General features: G+C 43.2%; 1 protein-coding gene across 2 annotated transcripts in view; it reads right to left on the bottom strand.

The window, feature by feature from the left end:
* Map4 (microtubule-associated protein 4) overlaps positions 1-22,505 on the bottom strand; it is a 106,669-nt gene that overhangs the window by 27,785 nt on the left and 56,379 nt on the right. For both annotated transcript variants that reach the window (XM_013028162.1, XM_013028161.1), the window contains exons 4-7: positions 21,196-21,300; positions 19,408-19,539; positions 16,167-17,291; positions 15,407-15,517 (exon numbers count right to left, since the gene is read on the bottom strand). In XM_013028162.1, coding sequence (XP_012883616.1) covers positions 15,407-15,517; positions 16,167-17,291; positions 19,408-19,539; positions 21,196-21,300 — 1,473 coding nt within the window. The remainder of the gene's footprint in view (positions 1-15,406; positions 15,518-16,166; positions 17,292-19,407; positions 19,540-21,195; positions 21,301-22,505) is intronic.

Raw genomic sequence — 22,505 nt, forward strand, 5'->3', positions numbered from 1 at the left:
TCATTACTAACAGAGGATATTATAAAATATTCTATTGAGGGGCTGGGAAGGTGGCTCAGTGGTAGAGCACTTGCCTTGCATGCTTGAGGCCCTGGGTTCGATTCCTCAGCACCACATAAGAAAAAAGCCGGAAGTGGCGCTGTAGCTCAAGTGGTAGAGCGCTAGCCTTGAGCTGAAGAGCTGAGGGACAGCGCCCATGCCCAGAGTTCAGGCCCCACGACCAGACCTAAAAAAATATATATATTTATATATTCTATGGACAATCTAAATAAGCCGGGGGCACCAGTGTCTCACACCTGTAATCCTAGCTACTCCAGGAGGCTGAGATCTGAGGATCATGGTTTAAAGCCAGCCCCAGCTGACGAGTACAGGGACAGAGCCTAGGCCCAGAGTTCAAGCCCCACGACCAAAAAACAAACAAAACATCTAAATGAGTGGATTTTTCCAAGAGGAACAAAAGGAAAGTGGTAAAACAGGCCTGTAGTCCCAGCTACTCAGAAGACTGAGGCAGGAAGATCACTGGAGCCCAGGAGTTTGAGGCCAGCCAAGGAGTGTAGTGAGACTCAGTAGATTAGATTAGATCAGATCAGATCAGATCAGATAGTTCTGTGTTTAAAAAGCCATTTGTAGCTGGGAACTGGTGACTTGTGCCTACAATCCTAGCTACTCAGGAGCCTGAGCTCTAATGACCCCAGCTCAATGACAGCCCAAGTAGGAAAGAAACAGTGCCCAGGCCCTGAGTTCAAGCCCCATGATGAGGGGGAAGGAGATTGCCTTTGGCTGTATTGATTTGTTTATAGTCTTAGTGCTTTGAGAGGCTATAAAAAAAAAAAATGGGATGGGGAGCTTCGAAGGTGGCTCAGGGGTAAAGTGCTTGCCTTGCATGCATGAAGCCCTAGGTTCGATTCCTCAGCACCACAGAAGCAGAAAAAGCCGGAAGTGGTACTGTGGCTCAAGTTGTAGAGCGCCAGACTTGAGCTGAAGAGCTGAGGGACAGTGCCCAAGCCTAGAGTTCAAGCTCCACGACCAACCAAAAAAAAAAAAAAAAAAAAATTTGGATGGGAGGGGTATGCACAATTAGAATTATAAAGTAATAAAATAAACTTTGCTTTAACTGAATGCTGTCCCCTAAGCCTCTTTACCACTTCACACGACTCCTAAATTACCCCTTTGTTAACTGTAGTGCCTAGCTGACTTCATTTGCGATCCACTACCTGGCTATGATCATAGGAGCAACAGGCAGGGAGGAAATGCCGGAAAACAAAATCAAGTGAATTTCCATTTAATCTCTGTCCTGAACTTGAACTGAGTGCCAGATGAATCTCTCCTTCTGCTTGACCTTAATCACTGTTGCAAGATACATGCCAATGCACAAAAAGGGTTCACTGGCAAGGAACTGGATTTCTGCATTCCATGAAGTGCACTCGCTAAGAAAAATTGTGGAAATATATGAAATGATTTGAAAGCACTCTGCAATTGTTCCTGTAAAGCAGTACAACAGCCAGAAGTGGAATGTACAGTATATACTGTTTTAGTGCTTGAAATAACTATGTTAAATTACACATGAGTGCACTATCTAGAAGGGTCACAAATCAATAACAGGAAACAAGTCTTGGGTACAGAAAGGCCTTGGCAAGGAAAGACATTGAATTCTGGCTTCCTTTTTTTTTTTTATCAATATATTACAGCTAGTAACATAATTTAAATGTGTAATATGTAATACAAACCATGGAATTTGGGGAAAATAGCTGCGTAAAACCACAGTCCAAATCTACCAAAGGTGTTTGGAAATTACTTAGCAATTAGGGAACACCACTGCCCCATCAAATATTAGTCACCTCCCTCCAATACAAATATAAACACTTTAACTTACTGCATTTATATTTCAAGTCAATTTTCTTGGGGGGGTGGGGTGGGTCACAAGGCTTGGACTCTGGGCCTGGGCACTGTCCCTCAGCTCTTCAGCTCAAGGATAAGCTCTCTACCACTTGAGCCACAGCACCACTTCTGGTTTTCTGGTGGTTAATTGGAGATAAGAGCTTCACTGACTTTCCTACCTGAGCTGGCCTTGAACCTTGATTCTCAGATCTCACCCTCCTGAGTAGTTAGGATGACAGGCATGAGCCACCAGCACCTGGGCTCAAGTCAATTTTTCTTTTCTCAATGTAGTACCTTGGTAGACAAGCCCACTTGAGCCACACCCTCAGCTCCTTTTCTGCTCTAAGTAAGGCTTTTGTTTTGTTTGAACTCAGGGCCTCAAGTTCTCACTTGGACTATTTGCTCAAGGCTGGGCCTCTACTACTTGAGGCATGCCTCCACTTCTGTTTATTTGGTTAGCTAGAGATAAAAGCTTCTTGCACTTGTTCGTCTAGGCAGGCTTCAAACCTCAATCCTCTTCTTTTTTTGGGGGGGAGGGGGGGAGGGAGGTTCAGGCGTGGGCCTGAACTTTGGGCCTGGGCACTGTCCCTCAGCTCTTCAGCTCAAGGCTAGCGCTCTACCACTTGAGCCACAGCACCACTTCCCACTTTTTTTCCCCCTACTTATGTGGTGCTGAGGAATCAAACCCAGGGCCTCATGCATGCAAGGCAAGTGCTCTACCACTGAGCCACCTTCCCAGCTCCCCAAACCTCAATCTTCAGTGCTACTGGTAAACAGATTATTTTTCAGGTAGGGTTTTGAGTCTAGCCTCAAACCAAGATCCTCCTTCCTAGGATCATCCTATCAATGGCTCTCAGCTCTGAGTAACTGGAATCACAGGTGCCCATGCCCAGCTTATTGGTTGAGATGGGGTCTTGTTAACTTTTTGCCCCAAATGGTTTTAAGACTAATTCTAGGGGCTGGGAAGGTGGCTCAATGGTAGAGCGCTTGCCTTGCATGCCTGAGGCCCTGGGTTCAATTCCTCAGCACCACATAAGCATAAAGAAAAAAGCCGGGAGTGGCGCTGTGGCTCAAGTGGTAGAGCGCTAGCCTTGAGCTGAAGAGTTGAGGGACAGCGCCCAGGCCCAGAGTTCAGGCCCATGACTGGACCCAAAAAAAAAAGACTGATTCTACCCAGTAGCTGGCCTCAAACTCATAATCATCTCAGCTAGAATGGATGTCACCATACTGCATTTTAATAAGTAATCTGATGAGATAATACAAGTCTTTGGATCAGAAAACTGCTACACTGACAAATAAGATTGACAGTCTTCACACAGCCTTCTATATGCCCCCTGTTTCTTGGAGAAGAGAGGGGAGAAAAAGCGGTGGGGGAGACAGTTGGATGTGATGGTGCACGTTTGTATTCAAATTAGCACTACCCAAGAAAGTTTCAGGGCTACACAGCAATATCCTGCATCAGATATTTTTTCAAAAGGAAGACCAACCAATTGCTGTGACCATCTATTAAAAAAAAAACCCAGCAAATAAGCCAGGTGCTGGTAGCTCACGCCTGTAATCCTAGCTACGAAGGAGGCTGAGAACTGAGGGTCATGGTTCGAAGCTAGCCCTAGCAGAAAAGTCCCCATGAGACTTTTATCTCCAATTAACCACTCAAAAACCAGAAGTGGAGCTGTGGCTCAAAGTGGTAGAGCGCTAGCCTTTAGCAAAAGAGCTTAGGGGACAGTATTCAGGTTAGGAGTTCAAGCCCCACGATCACCAACAACAACAAAGGTAGAAAAGTTTATAGTGTCTGCTTGGGACTAAAGATTTTGAAGTTCCATTCCACTTAAGTCTGATAAAAGTACATGGATTTATCTGGTCAAAAGTTCATTTCCAAGATTCTTTTTATTAGACCTATAATGATGTGTCCAACTTCCAAAAGCCTTTGGTACATATTGTATGTAGGTTTCTGGCCTGAACAGAAAAGACTAGTAGATGTTTCTGGCCTGCCTGGTGCCTAAGAGCTAGTATTTAACCTGTTCAAGGCTTTGTTTCTGTAGCTCTGGTTTCCCTATATTCTTATCAGTTACCAAGGCAACACGACTTTCCAGATGGACCAACTGTTCCACTTATTGTCTCCAGGAAAGAACGCTAATAAATTATCATTACAATGAGACCCAATAAGTCTACCAATTACAATGACTGCTGACACTCTACTGGATGTAAGCTGCAGACTCAAAGTTAAACCTGTTTTCTTACCTGTAAGTAAACCATGGTTGTGTTACACACACACACATATAAGGAAAAAACATTTCAAAAGCATATTCTATTCCATTTTAGAAACATTTCTTAGTACATGTTCAACTCAAGAACATAATGGTTCTTTCTCTGATTAATGCTGAAAAGTTGGGACACAAGCAGAATGAAAAAGCTAGAAGTTAGTCATCTGTGCTTACAAATGAGACAGTCGCCTAAAAGTACAACTTGGAAATTCGTTCTTTTAAACATAGTATTGATCTTCCCATGACCTCCTATGCAAAGAAAATCATTCAACTAAAACAACAATAAAAGCACAACTTAAAACCTAAACCCAAAGCTCTATGTCTTGGCACACAGGACCCCAAAAAGCCTTTCCCTTAATTTGCTCCTCTACTGACTTATTTTATGCCAGTTGTTCCACCGATGTTTGTTATTGCTCAAATATTCTATGCGACTACACTATGCTATTATACAAGCTAGCCTAGAATGATTTAACCTGAGCCATGCCTTCAGACCATTCATACCCTAAAATGTCTTTTGCGCTCCTTACTTATAAGGAGCTCAGTCATTTTCTGCCCTTTATTCCAACGGCAAACAGTTCATGTTTCTATTCTCTTTACTCTCACTGGCGTAAAGTCATTTGTGCATTGACCTCTGTATGCTAGAATCCTTGAAGAATACAAATATTTTAAGCATGTAGTACTCATGCCTGTGATCCTGACTATTCAGTTGGCTGAGATAGAGGTCCAAGGTCAGTCTGCACAGAAAAATCCATGAGACTCTTTTTCTGTTGTTGTTGTTGGTTGTGGGGCCTGAACTCTGGGCCTAGGCACTATCTCTCAGCTCTTTAGCTCAAGGCTAGCGCTCTACCATTTGAGCCATAGCACCACTCCCAGCTTTTTCTGTTTATGTGGTGCTGAGGAATGGAACCCAGGGCCTCATGTATGCAAGGCAAGCACTCTACCACTGAGCCACCTTCCTAGCCTTTCATGAGACTCTTACCTCCAATGAGCCACCAGAAAACTAGAAGTGGTGCTGTGGCTCAAAGTGGTAGAGCACTAGCCTTGAGTGAAAAAACTCAGGGACAGTGACCAGGCCCAGAGTTCAAGCCCCACGACTGACAAAAGAAAAAAAGGGAGGGGGTATTTTATTACAAGTCTTTAGAGTAGGAATAACCCATCTGGCATCTCTTGACTGAATGAATTAAATGCCAAAGAGTCCAAATCATGTTTCAGGCCCACTCACTAAGTAAGATAAGGCTTGTATGACCTAAAACTTTTCCCCTTCCTAGATTCTGGCAACCATGTGGTCATTTTCTTATTTCTATGTCTCTTGGGAACATTTCTGGGACAATAACGTAAGTGTCCATTTCTTGGAGTTACAGTGAAACTAGAAGCTTAGCTAACGTATTTAAGGCCTTGGTTCTGATCACCAGGACAGAAACAAAACAAGGCAAGTAGCTCAAGAGCACAGTGTGACATGTGTGTGAAGACCTGGGTTCAATCACTACTGACTCTCCAAAACAATAAATAAATACAAGATAATATTATTTATTAAATTAATGCTAAATAAAAATTTAATACTAAAAATTTAAATTTAAGCCAGGTGTCGGTGGCTCATGCCTGTAATTCTAGCTACTCAGGAGGCTGAAATCTGAGGATCAAGGTTCAAATCCAGCCTGGGCAGGAAAGTTGAGACTCTTATCTCCAACTAACCACCAGAAAACTGAAGTGGCGCTGTGGCTCAAGTAGTAGAGTACTCCCCTTGAGCTAAAGAGCTCAGAAACAGCATGCAGGCCCAGAGTTTTCAAGCCCCACGACTGACAATAATAATATAATAATGAAATTAAAATAAAAAATATTTTAAAACACAATAACTTATATATGTCTCTCTGAAATAAGGTAAGGCAACACTGGCCACACAGGATTGAGGGTTAAAAAAGAGTTGGGAATGTGGCTTAGTGGTAGAGTGCTTGCCTAGCATGCATGAAGCCCTGGGTTCAATTCCTCAGTACCACATAAACAGAAAAGGCCGGAAGTGGTGCTGTGATGCAAGTGGTAGAGCACTAGCCTTAAGCACAGAGAAGCTCAGGGACAGAGCCCAGGCCCTTAGTTCAAGCCTCAGGACTGGCAAAAAATAAAAATATTTTTTTAAAAAAAGAGTTTAGAGTTGGACACTGGAGGCTCACACATCTAATCCTAGCTATTCAGGAAGCTGAGATCTGAGGCTCACAGTCCACATGAGCCAGGGCAGTTAAGTCTGTAAGACTCTTATCTCCATTAAGACTACAAAAAGAGGGGGGGGGGGGAAAGCTGGAGGTGGCACTGTGGCTCAAGTTGTAGCATACTAGCTTTGAACACAAAAGCTCAGGGACAGTGCTTAGGCCCAAAGTTCAAGCCCCAAGGACCAGCCAAGAAAAACAAAACATTAGGAAAGTCTTGAGCATATAATAAGTTTTGATAAGTGGTAGCTATTCTTAAGTGTGTAACACACAGAATCAATATATTTAATTAAAGAAAAAAAGGAACAAGAAAGCAACGAGGAAAGACATTTCACCAAAGCTACTCTGGTTAAGAAAAGACTATCAGATGGGTAGTTCTCCAGTTGTAAAATAGTAGCAACTTCTAAGATTACAAATGATTTTTTTTCATCTGCTGAGCATATTTTATTTATGTACGAGGGCCTTGAAGCTGTTAGGATTCTGGGTTTATAAATTACTTCACATTTCACACCAAGAGAATTTCTTGCCCATAAACTGACATTCCCAGCTGCTAGGAGACAGTTGATAAGCTCAAGCAAACTGAAGGAAAAGAAACAAAGCCTGAGAAAAAAAGGAAAGGGAGCTTGAGCATGGTAAAGGAAAGGCCTATCTATTAGGCAACTCTTCAGTGTCCTGGGTGGTATAGACCATCGCTGCTCACAGCTCTACTTGGTTTCCAGGAGAACAAGGAAGAGATAATAAGGGTAAAATGGTCTTTCAAACTTGTGCTTCCATTGACAAAAAATAAATAAATAAAAATTCAGTTTTGTTTTGTTTTCTGGCGAGTCCTGGGCTTGATATCTGGGACTGGGTACTATCCCTGACTTTTGTGCTCAAGGCTAGCACTCTACCTACCACTTAAGAGCCACAACTCCACTTCTGATTTTCTGGTGGTTAACTGAAGGTCAGAGTCTCCTGATCTTTCCTGCCTGAGCTGGCTTTGAACCGTGATCCTTAGATCTCAACCTCCTGATTAGCTAGGATGACAGGTGTGAGCCACCAGTGCTTAAAAGCTAAAGGCTTAAAAAAGCCTTTTCTGGGCTGGGAAGGTGGCTCAGTGGTAGAGCGCTTGCCTTGCATGCATGAGGCCCTGGGTTCGATTCCTCAGCACCACATAAGCAAAAAGAAAAAAGCCAGAAGTGGTGCTGTGGCTCAAGTGGTAGAGTGCTAGCCTCGAGCTGAGGGACAGCGCCTAGGTCCAGAGTTCAGGCCCCACGACCGGACCCAAAAAAGAATATAGCAAAAGGTTTAACATGTAAAGAGACTTTAGCAATATATTCACTTTTCTCTACTTGTAAACAAGTCCAACAAATGACAAGGCATTTATAATTCATAAAATGCATTATCTTAGGCCAGGCCTCATATCCTGATAAATAGGTAGATAGGTAGGTAGGTAGATAGATAGATAGATAGACAGACAGACAGACAGAATCCTTTAGGTTGACAGCCATCTAAAACTGAACCCTCCCCTTTAGGTTGGAGCCAACTAAAACTTCTGGAAGTTTCTTCTGAGGAAACAACGAAGAAGGCAGTTTAAAAATAAAAGGCTCCAAGCCGGGTGCTGGTGGCTCATGCCTGTAATCCTAGCTACTCGGGAGGCTGAGATCTGAGGATCACGGTTCAAAGCCAGCCCGGGCAGGAAAGACTGTGAGACTCCTATCTCCAATAACCCACCAGAAAACCAGAAGTGGTGCTGTAGCTCAAGTGGTAGAGCACTTGCCTTGAGCTGAAGAGCTGAGGGACAGTGCCCAGGCCCAGAGTTCAAGCCCCACAACCAAACAAATAAATAAATAAAAGTCCAAATGTTAGCCTTACCACTTCCCAATCTGTATTACCTTAATCTTGAGAGACTCCTGTAAAATGTAATCTTTCATAGTTCTAGGTATATGTATGAGAGGAGGGGGAAAGGGAGGAAGAGAGGGAGGGGGGAAATCTATGGATAACCAGGTACACAGATGTGAATCCGTGGCAATGCAGGGTCAGAGTCAAGACAAATAACATGAATGATTCAAAGTCAAGAGCAAAGTATGGATTACAGGTCAAATATCACCTATCTAAAGCAATGGTAGTTGGTCAGAAGGGGCCATTCTCCTAGTCTCCAGTACCATTCCTAAACTCCCCATTCTACTGATTAAGATATGCGGTACACACAGATAGATACATTGAATTCAAACTCCTTTGTGTGACCATTTAAAATTAAAAAAAAAAAAACTAAAAGGATAAATTGTCTGGAAAGAACGTCAAACACACAAAACCGGTTGCCTTTGAAGAGGGAAAACTGAAAAGGATTTAATAATAAAGGCAGACATTTACTGCAAAATTCTTTGGTAAACAAAATTATTTCAGAAATTTTTTAAAAGGGGATATATTGTCTTTAGAGAAATATATATACAGAACTTAGAGAGACCTGAGTTCAAGGCTGGGCGAGGTGGCTCATGCCTGTAATCCTAGCTACTTAGGAGGCTGAGATCTGAGGATCAAGATTCAAAGCCAGCCTGAGCAGGAAAGTCTATGAGACTCTTATCTCCAATAAACCACTCAGAAAACCAGAAGTGGCACAGTGGCTCAAGTGGTAGAGCACTTGCCTTGAGCTGAAGGATAGTGCCCAGTCTCAAAGTTCAAGCCCCATAACCGACAAAATTTAAAAAAAAAAAAAAAAAGAACTTAGTAGAATGTTGGATGTCCTCTACCTACTACTGCACTTCATTTACTGCCTTGATAATAAGGTAGCTAAAAGAAGGAAAACAAAACAGATCACATGCAAACAGCTATCTTTAATATCCATTACTCACACTTTACTGGCTACAATACATGCAAAGCACAAACTTTCCCAAAAGAGAAAGATCCATGCCAAGCAGAACACAATCCAATGAGAAAGCCCCACAGAAACCCGACTGGTTTCTTGGCTAGGAAGACTATTTTTCCTTTTTAATTTCTAAAGTTAGTAATTGTTATCACACACGCTTAGAAACAATGATGAAGGGGGGCTCAGTTGCTCAGTAGCAGAGCACATTGTGAGTACACGCAAGGTTCTGGGTTCAATTCTCAGCATCAAGCAGAAAATGGAAAATAAAAGATTTCATTTATATGCTTAAAAGATATGTTTTGAAGAGCAGGCTCAGGAAAGCCATGATTAAGTTTGTACTTTTCAGGGGGTGGGGGGTGAATAATCTAGAAACCTCTAAAATATGGCAAATTTTACAGACTAAAAACTCTAACCCAGCCAGCCTGGGCAAGAAAGTCTGAGACTCTTCTCTACAATTAACCACCAGAAAACCAGAAGTAGCCTGTGGCTCAAGTGGTAGAGTGCTTGCCTTGAACTGACGGGCTAAGAGACAGCCACTGAAAAATTATTTTCCATTACTAGAAACCAAGTCTGTGTCTACCAATGCTGTCCATAGGCTAGTATTTCCTCAGAAGAATAATTACTGTCACTTGATCTAAAAGCAAGGTAGGGGTAGACATAGAAAGTACTTTTTCCTCCTTGAATACCTTACACTAATAGTCCAAACAATTAGAATCCATTCACCTCTACAACCTTTACCCAAAGGAAGAACAATTCTTAGAAATTAAGAATAGTTAGTGATAGGCTTTCTTTCCAGCTTCCTGCTTGCTAAAATTTGAGATTCAGTGCTGGGTGAAAATAGGCATGCAACCCCAGGCACCAGCTTCCTCAAGCTGGACATAGGACATGCCTTAGCTTTGGACAAATTCCACATAGCCGTTACAGGTTTCATGCTAACAGATTAAACAAGGTTGATTCGAGTCTACACAGGACCACCGTGCAAGCTTTTTTTTTTTGCCTTGTTGAATGCCACAAGCACACACGTTATTTCCCCATAGCAGGTTCATTACCACTGGACTTGATTGGTTTGGCCCGCTCTCTCTCCTGGCTTGCAGACTTTGGCAACAGTGGCGTGAGTCCTCGGGACTTGGTAGGTCTCATGTAGCCTTTTAATGGTTCCGCCACTCTGGTTTTATCTTCCTTCTTCCCTTCACCCAGCATCTTTGGTTCCGATTTTTCTGTCATTTTCAGAGGTACTTCCGTGGTGTTATCTTTGAGCGCTGGGGGTGGGAGAGCCTCAGAAACAGTCATTAGGGCCTTGTCCATCTGTCCTGAAGGAGGAACTTCAGGCTGGAGTTCCAGGGTCTGCGTGGGACCCCATTCCATTTTTGTGCCTGTACAAGCCACACTGAATTCTTTCAATTTATCCTTTTCACTTTTTGGAGGGAAAGGAGTCAAATCTACCTCTTTATTCAAGCTCTCTGGACTGCTGAGATCTTTACTTTTTGCCTTTTGGACCTCACAAAAGCTAAGCTTGTGTGCTTTGTCCCCCACTAAATCGGGATTTTGAGCTGGAACGGGGCCTTTGTTGCTCTCCTCTTCATTCACCGGAGATGCTGGTAAATCACTTCTATCTGCAAGTGCCTCTCGTACCCTGACCTCTGGCTCCACGCTTTGGGCTGCTGGAGGTACTCCAGGAAAAAAGGGCCCTTTTGCTGGCTCTGCCATTTGCTGTATTGAATGCTTAGGAGCACCACAGTGCACTGACTCTGATTCCCTGACCCCACGCCCTGCACCCATCCCTGGTTCAGTTTTCCTGGGATCAGCAGGCTCACCTTGACTTTTAGGACAGTGATCTCCATGACTGTTAACTCTTTCTCTCTCTGGGGGAAAAGCCAGACAGACTCCTTCTGTACCTGTAGAAGGCCTAACAGCAGGGGGAGCCTCTGGCCTTTCTGGTCCCAGGACTTGATCTTTGTGACAGGTCTCTTCTAATTGGGAAATCTGGGCGGGAGCTCCATCTTGCCCACTTTGTGTCAAAATATCATCCATCCCCTTTACTACATGAGCAATAGGCTTGGGCTGGTTTTCACAGGCTGTGGATTCCACAGCATCAAGAGGCACTGACTTCTTCATTGGCCCTGCTGGTATCCCCACACAGGTAAATGTGATGTTTCTATTTTCATCTACATAGCCCATTCCTTCAATTCTGTGGTCCCCTGTGGTTTCCATGGGAACGTGTATTTTTGCTGCATCTGTCTTCGCCTCCAGAATGTGCTTCTTGGGAAAACTATTTTTAACCTTTTCACGTGTCCCATCATTATCCCTTTTATTTGTTTCCTCAGCCACGGTGGCGTGTCCCTCGGCTGCGTCTATTTTGCTCTCCTTAGATATTATGGGGGGGACAAATGCTGCACCCTGAATTTGGTCTTGGCGGCTCACATCTGTCCCCTTGACCGCTGGTTCAGTAACAGTGGAATCCTTCACAATATCTGTTTTCTTTCCCTGGACTGCCCCAAGGTCAACAGAATTAGCCTCAACGTTTTTACGTTTTCTGTCAACTACTTCCACTGTGGGTGGATCTGATGCATGTGAGAACAAAGGATCGGGCCTTTCTGGAAAAATCAGTCCTGATTCCTTGTTTTTCTGGGAAATACTACTCTCAACACTCTCGTCCTTACCTACAGAAGGGAGGCTGAGGACCTGCTCCTTGCCCTCCATTCTGGCCGGCTGTATGGGATAATTACTTTTAGCCTTTTTGTTTTTGCCTTCGTGGCCCCTCTTTTTAGACTTTTCAGAAACCCAAGGAGTTGACTCATGGTCTATCCAAGGACACATTCCTTCCTTGCTTTGCTTACTGACACCCACATTTTTAACTGGGGCTCCTCTTTCTGTCCTGGCATCACAAGTCTGAGTTGAACTTGACCCATTTTCCAAAGCAATCGATTCCTGCAGGGTACTTCCAAACTCACGACCCGCCATAGCCTTTGCTACCTCCATTACCCCTGTCTCAGTGAGATCAGTGACGGCCCTTGGTTGCTTTGAAGAATCCAACCTCTGCTCCTCTCTCTTCTCTTCAGCTGTCATGGTTTCAATTTGAGGGACTGGCTCACTAGGCATGACACCATCCTTCTCATTGCCTAGAAGAAATGACACCTCAGACTTTGCTCTTACCTTCCCAGAACTCACTCTCCCTTTCCCAGGGCTTCCCTTTCCCTTCCTGCTTTTGCCTTCACCCATCATTATTCTCTTAGGCCGCTCATCCTCTACCCCAGAGGCCTGCGGTAACATTTGGTCCTTGGGCTCAGAGGCAAATACCTTGATTTCCTCTCTTGGCTTGGCAAAGACTTCCTTTGTCACTTCTTTAACCTCCTCCTTGGTGCCTTCAGGAGACTCTTTCTGTTTGGCATTCTGCACTTTAGTAATTTTACTTGCATCACTCCCTTCTGCTACACTATGGTCTAATGGATTACTGGCTGTCAAAATGGGTGTCAGATTAGGTAGTTCTTTCACGGCTATGGGCTTTGAAACCCTATCTTTAACCTCTTGGTCCAAGATAGGAGAGCAATCCTCTTTGGGTCTAATCTTCAAAGGTGTGTCCATTCTGTGCACTCTCTCTTCTTCTAGGGGTACTTTCAGACTAGGAGGGTCTACTGTGTGACTTGTCTGCACAGGTGTTTGTGGGTGGGACACATGCAGTAGTTTGTATTCACTTTGCTTCAGCAACTGCTGCTCCTGTTGTTCTAGGGCTGATTCGTTGTTACCTTTGCCCTCCTCCTCTACTCTTGAAATTACTTCCGGTTTTGGAGATCCTTCTGGACATGAAGCAAGCTTGAGACTCTCTGAGATAAGGTTCTGGCCCACCAGTTTGCTTGCTGTGGAGTCACGAACGCGTTCGCTTCGCCAATTCTCTTTGGGTACGAGGCCATAGTCAGAGCCTACATTGGGAGATTGGCTGGAGAGGACACCCGATGGAGGGGGGCCGATTGTGAAGGGATGACGTTTTGGCTCATCGGCAGGGTCCTCCGGCCAGTGACCTCCGCCCCGAGGTTGAGGATATCTCTTTTGCTTTGGTTTCTTTTTCTTTTTCTTCACCGCCATTGGCATGCCTTCTTCTACATCCCATGCCTCCCTGTCATGCTCTCTCTGGGATCCAAGGAAGTCAGCATGGATACTTTGCCTTTGGTTCCCAGGTTCACAATAGGAACCAGAGACCCAACCCAACTCAGAAAAAGGGCAGGGGCCCAGCCTGGAATCAGGAATCTTCCAAGGAATAGAGCCTCCCGGCAGCTCAGAAGGGAACCTGGCAGGCTTGGACCGAGCTGACCTGCGGTCACTGGGTCTGTAAACTGCTTTGCCTTGTGTGAGAGGGGTACCTGAAATACATGAAGTTGCCTAAAATTCTGAACAATAAACTCATTACCGTTTCTTTAAAAAAAAATTCATGTAGTCACTCATTTAAATAGTCGATTTTCACTGATCTGATCTACTTTATTCAGAAAAACTTTTTTTTCTATTTTTTCCCCTAAACATTATCTCAGGCAAAGATTTTTTTCAAACATATTTACAAAATACTCAAGTTATTTCAAATATTCTAACCTCTAAGCACTTGTTACCTATGAATTTCATTTATTTATATTTGTTGTTTTTAATAGGTACATAGGTGCCTACTAATGTGCCTTCTGTAAAATGGTACTCACTAAAGGCTTGTCTTTTTGTGTGATTTTTGGACAAAATTTATAATCCTAAGATTCTATCACCAAAATCATACTAATTTTTGTCAAACCAACCAGAGTGATTCTGGGAATTAGACCAGAAGGCCAGATTCATGCAACTTCAAAAAAAAAAAAAACTGAATATTTTGGCCAGAAGAAAATTCTCATTATTCCAAAACCAGAACATATTACTTTGAAAGACAAATGCACTAAGATTTCAATGTTCTGTTTCTAAATGTACTTCCTGAAAGATAAACACGTATTCAATATTAAGCAGGTTAACAAAAATTTCAACCATTAGGATAAGCATCCTTTGAAAAGTTTCAGGAAATAATATAATACAGATCCAAGCTCTTGGAAAGAGTCTCATTAAGACCAAGTCTAACCCAGGTACAGTGGGGCATGCTTGTAATCCTAGCTCTCTGTAAGGCGAGGAAGATCACCAAGTTCAAGGGCAGTTTGGATTACAAAGTGAAGCACTATCTCAAAAAAACAAAGCAAACTAAAGTAAAATGAAGTACGCAGGTCTATAGCAGCTCCTATTAAATTTGATCCAATGAACTGATTTCCAGGAATATTAAAATTCCCAAATAGCATCATGTTTCTTACCTTTATCCCTCCCAAAGGCCTCTTAAACTCTACCTTTAATATGTCAGGTTAATTATCGCTTCTTTGAAAAGCAAATTGTGAGGCTACATGATCCCATGGTTTTCACAACATTTAACTAGCAGTTAACCAGCAGCTATTTGACACAGCATCTTTTATTTTTTAATTCTATAAATCTTGTAGAGGTCATTCATAGAAAGTTCTTTTTCCATCCAGGTTGTAATAAAAACTCAAGGACAAGAACCAGGACTTGAATATATACGTGCCTTAATATGGCCTATTTTGTACAGAATTAGTATTTAATAAATCTTTACTGACATGTCCAGATGGCAAAAACATTTTGAAATTCTCTTGTTTAGCCTCTAGTTGGTGCTAGAAAGTATGTGAAGCACTAGGATTCTAAGTGAAATAAGTCATGTCCAATCACAATCACAGAAGAGTAGGCAGAAAAATCAATTGTTATTCATGTGTGTGTGTATGTACGACTTAACATCAAAAACTTAATCATCAAACTTTAAGCTGGAAAGTATCTTTAGAACACTATGTCTCCAAGTTCAGTGCATATTAAAAATTAGAAGAATCTTGTTATGGAGACAGGATCTTGTCTTGCTTTGTATTAGAGTGGTTTTGAACTTACTATCCTACTTACAATTTAGCTTCCTGAGTGCTTCAATTACAGGTATGAGCCATTATACTTGACTGAAGATCTGGTTAAAATATGGATTATAATTCTGAAGTTCTGTTCTTCCTCTCTTCTCTCCTTCCTCCTCTCCCCTACCCTACTCTTCCGGTACCACAGATAGAATACCCATGAGTCAGAAGTCTGAAGAAAATGGGATTTGAGACCAGGCACTGGTGGTTCACACCTGTAATCCTACGTACTCAGTAGGCTGAGATCTATAGAGCATGTTTCTAACTTACCTGAGGTCTCTGAAGGAAGTTCAGAAGGAGGACTGCTGAGTGGTTCCTTTTGTTCTAATTTCTCTGACAGAGAGTTTTCATCTGTTGGCAAGTTATACTTTTGGCCTGGTTCTAAAGATAATGGTAAAAATCATGTGTAAGTTTCAGAGAGATGCACTATTTGAGCTATTTTTCTATTTACCAGAAGCAAGATGAGAACCGGTTTTAAGAAATTCTTCTAAAATAAGCAGCAGAAAAATGGATACATAATTGGAAGCCACCAGGTTAGGAAGGGAGAAAAGTAACAAGTGCTTGTTAAGAATATTGTTAGGGGGGCTGGGAAGGTAGCTCAGTGGTAGAGCGCTTGCCTTGCATGCATGAGGCCCTGGGTTCGATTCCTCAGCACCTCATAAGCAAAAAAGAAAAAAGCCGGAAGTGGCGCTGTGGCTCAAGTGGTAGAGTGTTTGTTGAGCTGAAGAGCTCAAGAGACAGTGCTCAGGACCAGAGTTCAAGCCCCACCACCACCACCAACAACAACAAAAAAGAATATTGCTAGGAATCCAAGCACAGGTGGCTTGTGTGTGAGGATTGTGCCCTGAATCTAGCTTGGGCAGAAAAGGTCCATATGATAAGGGAGGAAGGAAGGGAGGGAGAGAAGCAAGCAAGCAAGCAGCTAACAGGGCAGGGACATGAATATACTTACAAAGCATTCAAACAAGTTCACTGCACCTGGTGACTACCCTGGCAGATAGACATACAGAGAGCAAGCAGAAGCACATACCTGGTGAAATCACGAAAGAAGTTGTGGGTGACTGCCTCTCGTCCTGAGGAGATTTTTCCTGGAAGTTCTCACTTATTCCTTCCGGGGTCTTTGCAATTTCCATGTCTTTAACTACAACTGGGGTCACCTCTTTCTCTGTGGGTGGGGTGGCATTCTTGGCTGGGGTCTCATTGTTGGCGAGGGTCACTTCTGCGCCAGGAGACAGAACCACATCCTTGACCAGGGCTCCCTCTGTTTCTGGCAGGAGAGGCAGGTCCTTGACGGAAGCTACCTCTTTTTCTGGGGGTGGGGTCATAGTATCTACCCAGGTCATCACTGTTTCTGGGGGTGTAGTGATATCCTTGCTCAGGTCCACTTCTGGTCCCGAAAATGGATGTAGGTCTTCAACCTGACCCACCTTTGTTTCAGGGGGCGGAGCCATTTCTGTTTCTGGGGATGGAGTCATGTCCTTGACCGGGGTGACTTCTGCTTCTAGGGGCAGTGTTACATCCTTGGTCAAGAGTGTGGTATCAGGGGACAGTGTCATGTCTCTTTCTAGGGCCACCTCTGTCTGTGAGCTCAAAGCCGTTTCCGCAAAGGAGTTTTCTGTGGCTGGTGCAGTATCCTTGTCCAGTGCCCCTTCTATTGCTGGAAGTGATATCATACCCATGGCTGGGGCTATTTCTGTTTCTTGGGGTGGTACCTTGTCGTCATGTGAACCCGAATCCACTTTTACAGAAGGAGCAATCTCTGCTTCTTTCAATGGTGTCAAATCCTTTCCTGGGGCTACCTCTGTTTCTGGAGGCAATAATACTTCCTTGGCTGAAGACACATCTGTTTCTACAGGCACTATGACATCCTTCACTGCAGCCACTTCTGTTTCTATGGGCAGTACCATGCTCTTGGCCAGGGACAGATCTGATTCGATGGATGACTGCATATCCTCGACCAGTGTCACTTCTGATTGGGTGGGTTCATCCTTGGCTGTAGCTAATGCCATCTCCGTTTCTGTGATTGGTGCCATGTTCTCTTTTGAGACCACCTCTGTTCCTCCAGATGGTACCATGGCAGTGGTCTTCTGTTCAATCATTTCCAATGTTTTTGTTGGTGGCTGGTCCTCTACTGATGCCATTTCTACTTCTTTGGCTAGGTTGTCAAAGGGAAATAAGTCAAAAACTTAGGACCCACACCTCTACATTTGGAAATAATTTAAGTTCTGTAAACAAAAGACCTATACATGATTAAAAATTGAATCCAGGAGTCAGTGGCTCATGCCTTTAATTATTTCTACTCAAGAGGCTGAGATCAGGAAGATTTCGGCTTGAAACTAGCCTAGGCAGAAAAGCCCTTGAGACACCATCTCTAATTAGGCAACAAAATGCTAGACTAAAGGTGTGGTTCAAGTGGTAGAATACCAGCCATGAGCAAAAAAGCTGAGCAAAATCACAGGCCTTGAACCCAACCAAGTCCTGGTACTAACATACACCCCCCCACACACACATACAATTTGTTGAATTAATGTATTCTGATAGTCTTTTGATAGTTCTAACACTTAGAATAAAATATATGAAACCAGTGCCACAGTCTCACACCTGTAATACTAGCTACGCAGGAGGCTGAGATTTGCAGGATCAAGGTTTGAGGCCAGGAAGGGCAGAAAAGTTTGCAAGATTTCATCGCCAAAATAATGAACAAAATAAATGGACTGGAAGGCATTTTTGACTAGCAAGTCCAAGTATCTTAGTTCAAATCTCAGTACCACAAAAGAAAAAGGGAAAGGGGGAAGGGGGAAGGGGGAAGGGGGGAGAAGAAAGGGGAAAGGGGGAAGGGAAAGGGAAAGGACTGAAGAAAAAACAGAGAGAGAAAATACAGGCTTAAGAAAAATCAGGGGCTGGGAAGGTGGCTCAGTGGTAGAGTTCAGGGTTCAATTCCTCAGCACCACATAAGCAAAAAGAAAAACAAAAGCCGGAAGTGGCACTGTGGCTCAAGTGGTAGAGCACTAGCCTTGAGCTGAAGAGCTGAGGGACAGCGCCCAGGCCCAGAGTTCAGGCCCTATGACCAGACCCAAAAAACAAAAAAAAGAGAAAGAGAAGGAGAGAAAGAGAGAGAGAGGAAGGAAGGAAGGAAGGAAGGAAGGAAGGAAGGAAGGAAGGAAGGAAGGAAGGAAGATGAAAAAATAAAAAAATCAGAATTAGAAAAGGAATCTGTAGGAAGCTGGGCGCTGGTGGCTCACGCCTGTAATCCTAGCTACTCATGAGGCTGAGATCTGAGGATCGCGGTTCAAAGCCAGCCCAGGCAGGAGAGACCGTGAGACTCCTATCTCCAATAAACCACCAGAAAAACCGGAAGTGGCGCTGTAGCTCAAGTGGTAGAGCGCTCACCTTGAGCTGAAGAGCTGAGGGACAGCGCCCAGGACGAGTTCAAGCCCCACAGCCAACCAAAAAAAAAAAAAAAAAAGGAACCTGTAGGGCAGCTAGTCATTCTTCAAAGAAGAAACAAAAAACAACAACAACAACAAAAAAAACCTATCCAGGTATAATCTGTAACTCTAGATACTCAGGAAGCTGAGAAGTAGATGTTTGTGGTTCAAAGTTATCCAGGCAGGAAAACCCATGAGACTCTATTCCCAAAAGAACCAGCAAAAAGTCAAGCTAGGCATGGCTCAAGTAGAAGAATAGCAGCTGAACAAATAAACTGAGCCATTGTAAGGCATGTTGTTCAAAAGGTATGGTGCTCAAAATTTACATTAAAAATCTCAGGTTAGAGGCATGGCTCAGGTGATAGAACACCAGCCAATGAGTCAAAGTCCAATCTCAGACAAAGCAAAATTACTGTAATAATCAATCCTCGCTACTCAGGAGGCTGAGATCTGAGGATCAGAGTTTGAATCCAGCCCAGGCAGAAAACTCCCTGAGACTCTTATCTCCAAAAAATTACTCAAAAAAGTTGGAAGTGGTACTGTGGCTAAAATGTTATCTTGCCTTTGGCAATAGAAACTCAGGAACAGTGCCCAGGCCAGAGTTCAAACCTTAAAAAGGGCCAAAAACAAAGCAAAAAAAAAAAAATCTCTTTTATCCCTTAATCCCAACTTTTATGTTTCCACTACAATTACTGTAGCTATGATACTGCTAATAACATTAAGAACATTTGTTACAGTTTCCAATTTTTTATTTGTACCTACTGTAAGCTGTTTAAAAATTTTAATAATTTATATTATTGAAAGTACAACCAAGAATAAATGAAGGGGGTTTAAATAAATTACCTGTTGACTGTGAACTCTCAGCAGTGACTTCAAGGGAAACAAAGGACTCTGACTGTGGAAAACTTGGAGCTTCTACAGACCACTCCTGAGGTACCACAGCTGTGGGAGCAAACATGTCACAGGAAGATACACCTAATAGTGAAGTACAAGCATATTTTTAAAAACTTAAAACTGGAGAAAAGTTAGATATTTTAAATCATCAACATATGTTGCCAAGAAGCCCAAGAAGCAATGACCAAGAGAGCACTAAGGTTTAAATAAAGAAATCCTGCTGATATTCTTCAGGTATTAGGTACTTGTTAATAGGCAGTATACTATATCCCGGTGGCACCATTAACCTACATTTATTAGCTGCTTTCTATTTTTGGGGGGGATTTTTTGGTGTGTGTGTGTGTTTTTTGCCAGTCCTGGGGCTTGAGCTCAGGCCTGAGCTCAGTGGTCACCCTGTCTCTGAGCTTCTTTTGCTCAAGGCTAGCACTCTACCACTTGAGCCACAGTGCCACTCAGCTTTTTCTGTGTATGTGGTACTGAGGAATTGAACCCAGGGCTTTGTGCATGCTAGGCAAGCACTCTACCACTAAGCCAGATTTCTCAGCCCTTTATTAGCTACTTTCTATATGGTAATATAAAATTCAAAATACAGAAGACTGAGCTAGCAAGGCACCAGTGGCTCACACTTGTAATTCTAGCTACTCAGGAGGTTGAAGTCTGAAGAATGTTTAAAGCCAGATGAGGTAAAAAAGTCCCTGAGACGCTTATCTCTAAATAGCCAAAAACCCAGAAGTTGTACTGGTGGCTCAAATAATAGAGGGCCAGCTTTGAATAAAAAAGCTAAAAAACAGCAACCAAGCCCTAAGTTCAAGCCCCAGGACCAGCACCAAAAATAAAAAAAAAAAGCTTAGGGAGAGTGTATTCTGTTTCAGTCCATAAGCAAAAAATAATGGACACAGAGTTTGGCCCTATGTTAGAGAACTCAAAAGTCCTATGAGAAAAGGTCAGTCTTCCCTGAATAGCCCAACAGTAAATTTTCTCTACTTTGCTACTAGAGACCCTAACAGTCCTTCCTTTTGTTTTATGTTACAATTTCTCCAAAAAATTATATGTATTGTTCTTCAAAGATGTATTATAAAATAGACTTCTAGCTGACGACTATAATCCCAGCTACTCAAGAGGCTGTGATCTGAGAACTGAGTTCAAAACCAGCCAGGGCTGTATCTCCAACTGGCCACCAAAAACAAGCTGAAGGTGGAGCTGGGCAGGGTGTTAGCCTTGAGAAAAAAAACTCAGGGACAGCACCCAGGGCCCTGAGTCCCCCCCTCCAACACACACAGAGTTCTAAAGCTACTTATTGAGATTATTCCTTACCTGTATACGCTCCTTACATATGAAACTTATGTTAAAACCTTATCTCTATTATTATATGAGCTCCAAACAAGGCAAACAATGAATCTAAAATATGCAAAAGAGCCAGGTACCAGTAGCTCACACCATTAATCGTGGCTACTCAGGAAGCTGAGATCTGAGAATCATGGTTCAAAGCCAGCCCAGTCAGGAAAGTCTGTGAGACTCTTTATGTCCAATTAACTACCAGAAAACCAGAGTGGTGTTGTGGCTAAATTAAGTGGTAGAGCATTAACCTTGAGCAAAACAGTTCAGCAATAGAGCCCAGGCCCTGAGTTCAAGGCCAAAACTGACTGACTGACCACTCCTCTCCCCCCACACACAGCAAAAGAAAGTGGTTTTTCCTTTCCTCTAGAACAAATCTAGTTGAAGTCATACCATAATTACCTTCCACAGGAACATTTTGCCCTGTAAATGTTTCAGCATTTGTAGTTTCACTAGAGAGAAAGAGCAAATCTCCCAAGCCATCGTCATGGTGCATCTTAAAGGGATCTGTAATAAAAAAAGAATCCAGGCTGGGAAGGCGGCTTAATGGTAGAGTGTCTGCCTAGCATGCATGAAGCCCTAGATTCCATTCCTCAGTACCACATACACAGAAAAAGCTGGAAGTGGTGCTGTGGCTCAAGTGGTAGAGCGCTAGCCTTGAGCAAAATAAGGTCAGGGACAGTGCCCAGGACCTGAGTTCAAGCCCCAGGACTGGCCAAAAATAAAAAAAAATCCAAAATTCATCCCTATGAAGATAAACATTTCTTGCTATGCTATGATAAAAGAAGGTTAGTTATATTTTATTTGGCTAAGTTCAGGTAATACAGGACATGTCACACAGGGTGAATGATAAAAATGTTCATAGCCAGGTGCCAGGGACTCACACCTGTAATCCTAGTTACTCAGGAGGCTGAGATCTGAGGGTCACAGACTGAGACCAGCCCAGTCAGGAAAGTCCATGAGATAACCACCAGAACACCAGAAGTGGAGATGTGGCTCAAAGTGGCTCAATACTAGACTTGAGCAAAAAGAGCTCAGGTACAGCATCAAAGCTCTGAGTTCAAGGCCCATGACCAACCAAAAAATAAAAAAAGTTCACTAATTCTTTTACTATAAGCTGTGTGTGTGTGTGTGTGTGTGTGTGTGTAATATAAAACCCTTAATTAATTAAGATTTGATTAGCCAGGGGCTGGGCAGGTGGCTCAGTGGTTGAGTGCTTGCCTTGCATGCCTGAGGCCCTGGGTTCGATTCCTCAGCACCACATAAGCAAAAAGAAAAAAGCTGGAAGTGGCTCAAGTGGTAGAGTGCTAGCCTTGAGCTGAAGAACTGAGGGACAGTGCCCAGACCCAGAGTTCAGGCCCCACGACCAGACCCAAAAAAAAAATTTTGATTAGCCAAACCAGACAGCCAATAAATATATAAAACCAAAAAGAAAATTAATGACCAGCTCTAACACACTAAGAGGTAAAGTATAGAAAATGAAAGTTTTAATAAATGCTTACAAAAAAGCTGTTTGTTTGTTTTGGGGGGGGAGTGGTCAGTCGTGGGACTTGAACTCTGGGCCGGGGCGCTGTCCCTCAGTTCTTCAGCCACAGCACCAGTTCCAGTTTGTTGGTCTTTTTTTTGGGGGGGTCCGGTCGTGGGGCCTGAACTCTGGGCCTGGGCGCTGTCCCTCAACTCTTCAGCTCAAGGCTAGCACTCTACCACTTGAG

The sequence above is a fragment of the Dipodomys ordii genome, unplaced genomic scaffold, assembly GCF_000151885.1.
Source record: "Dipodomys ordii isolate 6190 unplaced genomic scaffold, Dord_2.0 Scaffold107, whole genome shotgun sequence".
In the NCBI taxonomy this organism is placed as follows: Eukaryota; Metazoa; Chordata; class Mammalia; order Rodentia; family Heteromyidae; genus Dipodomys; species Dipodomys ordii.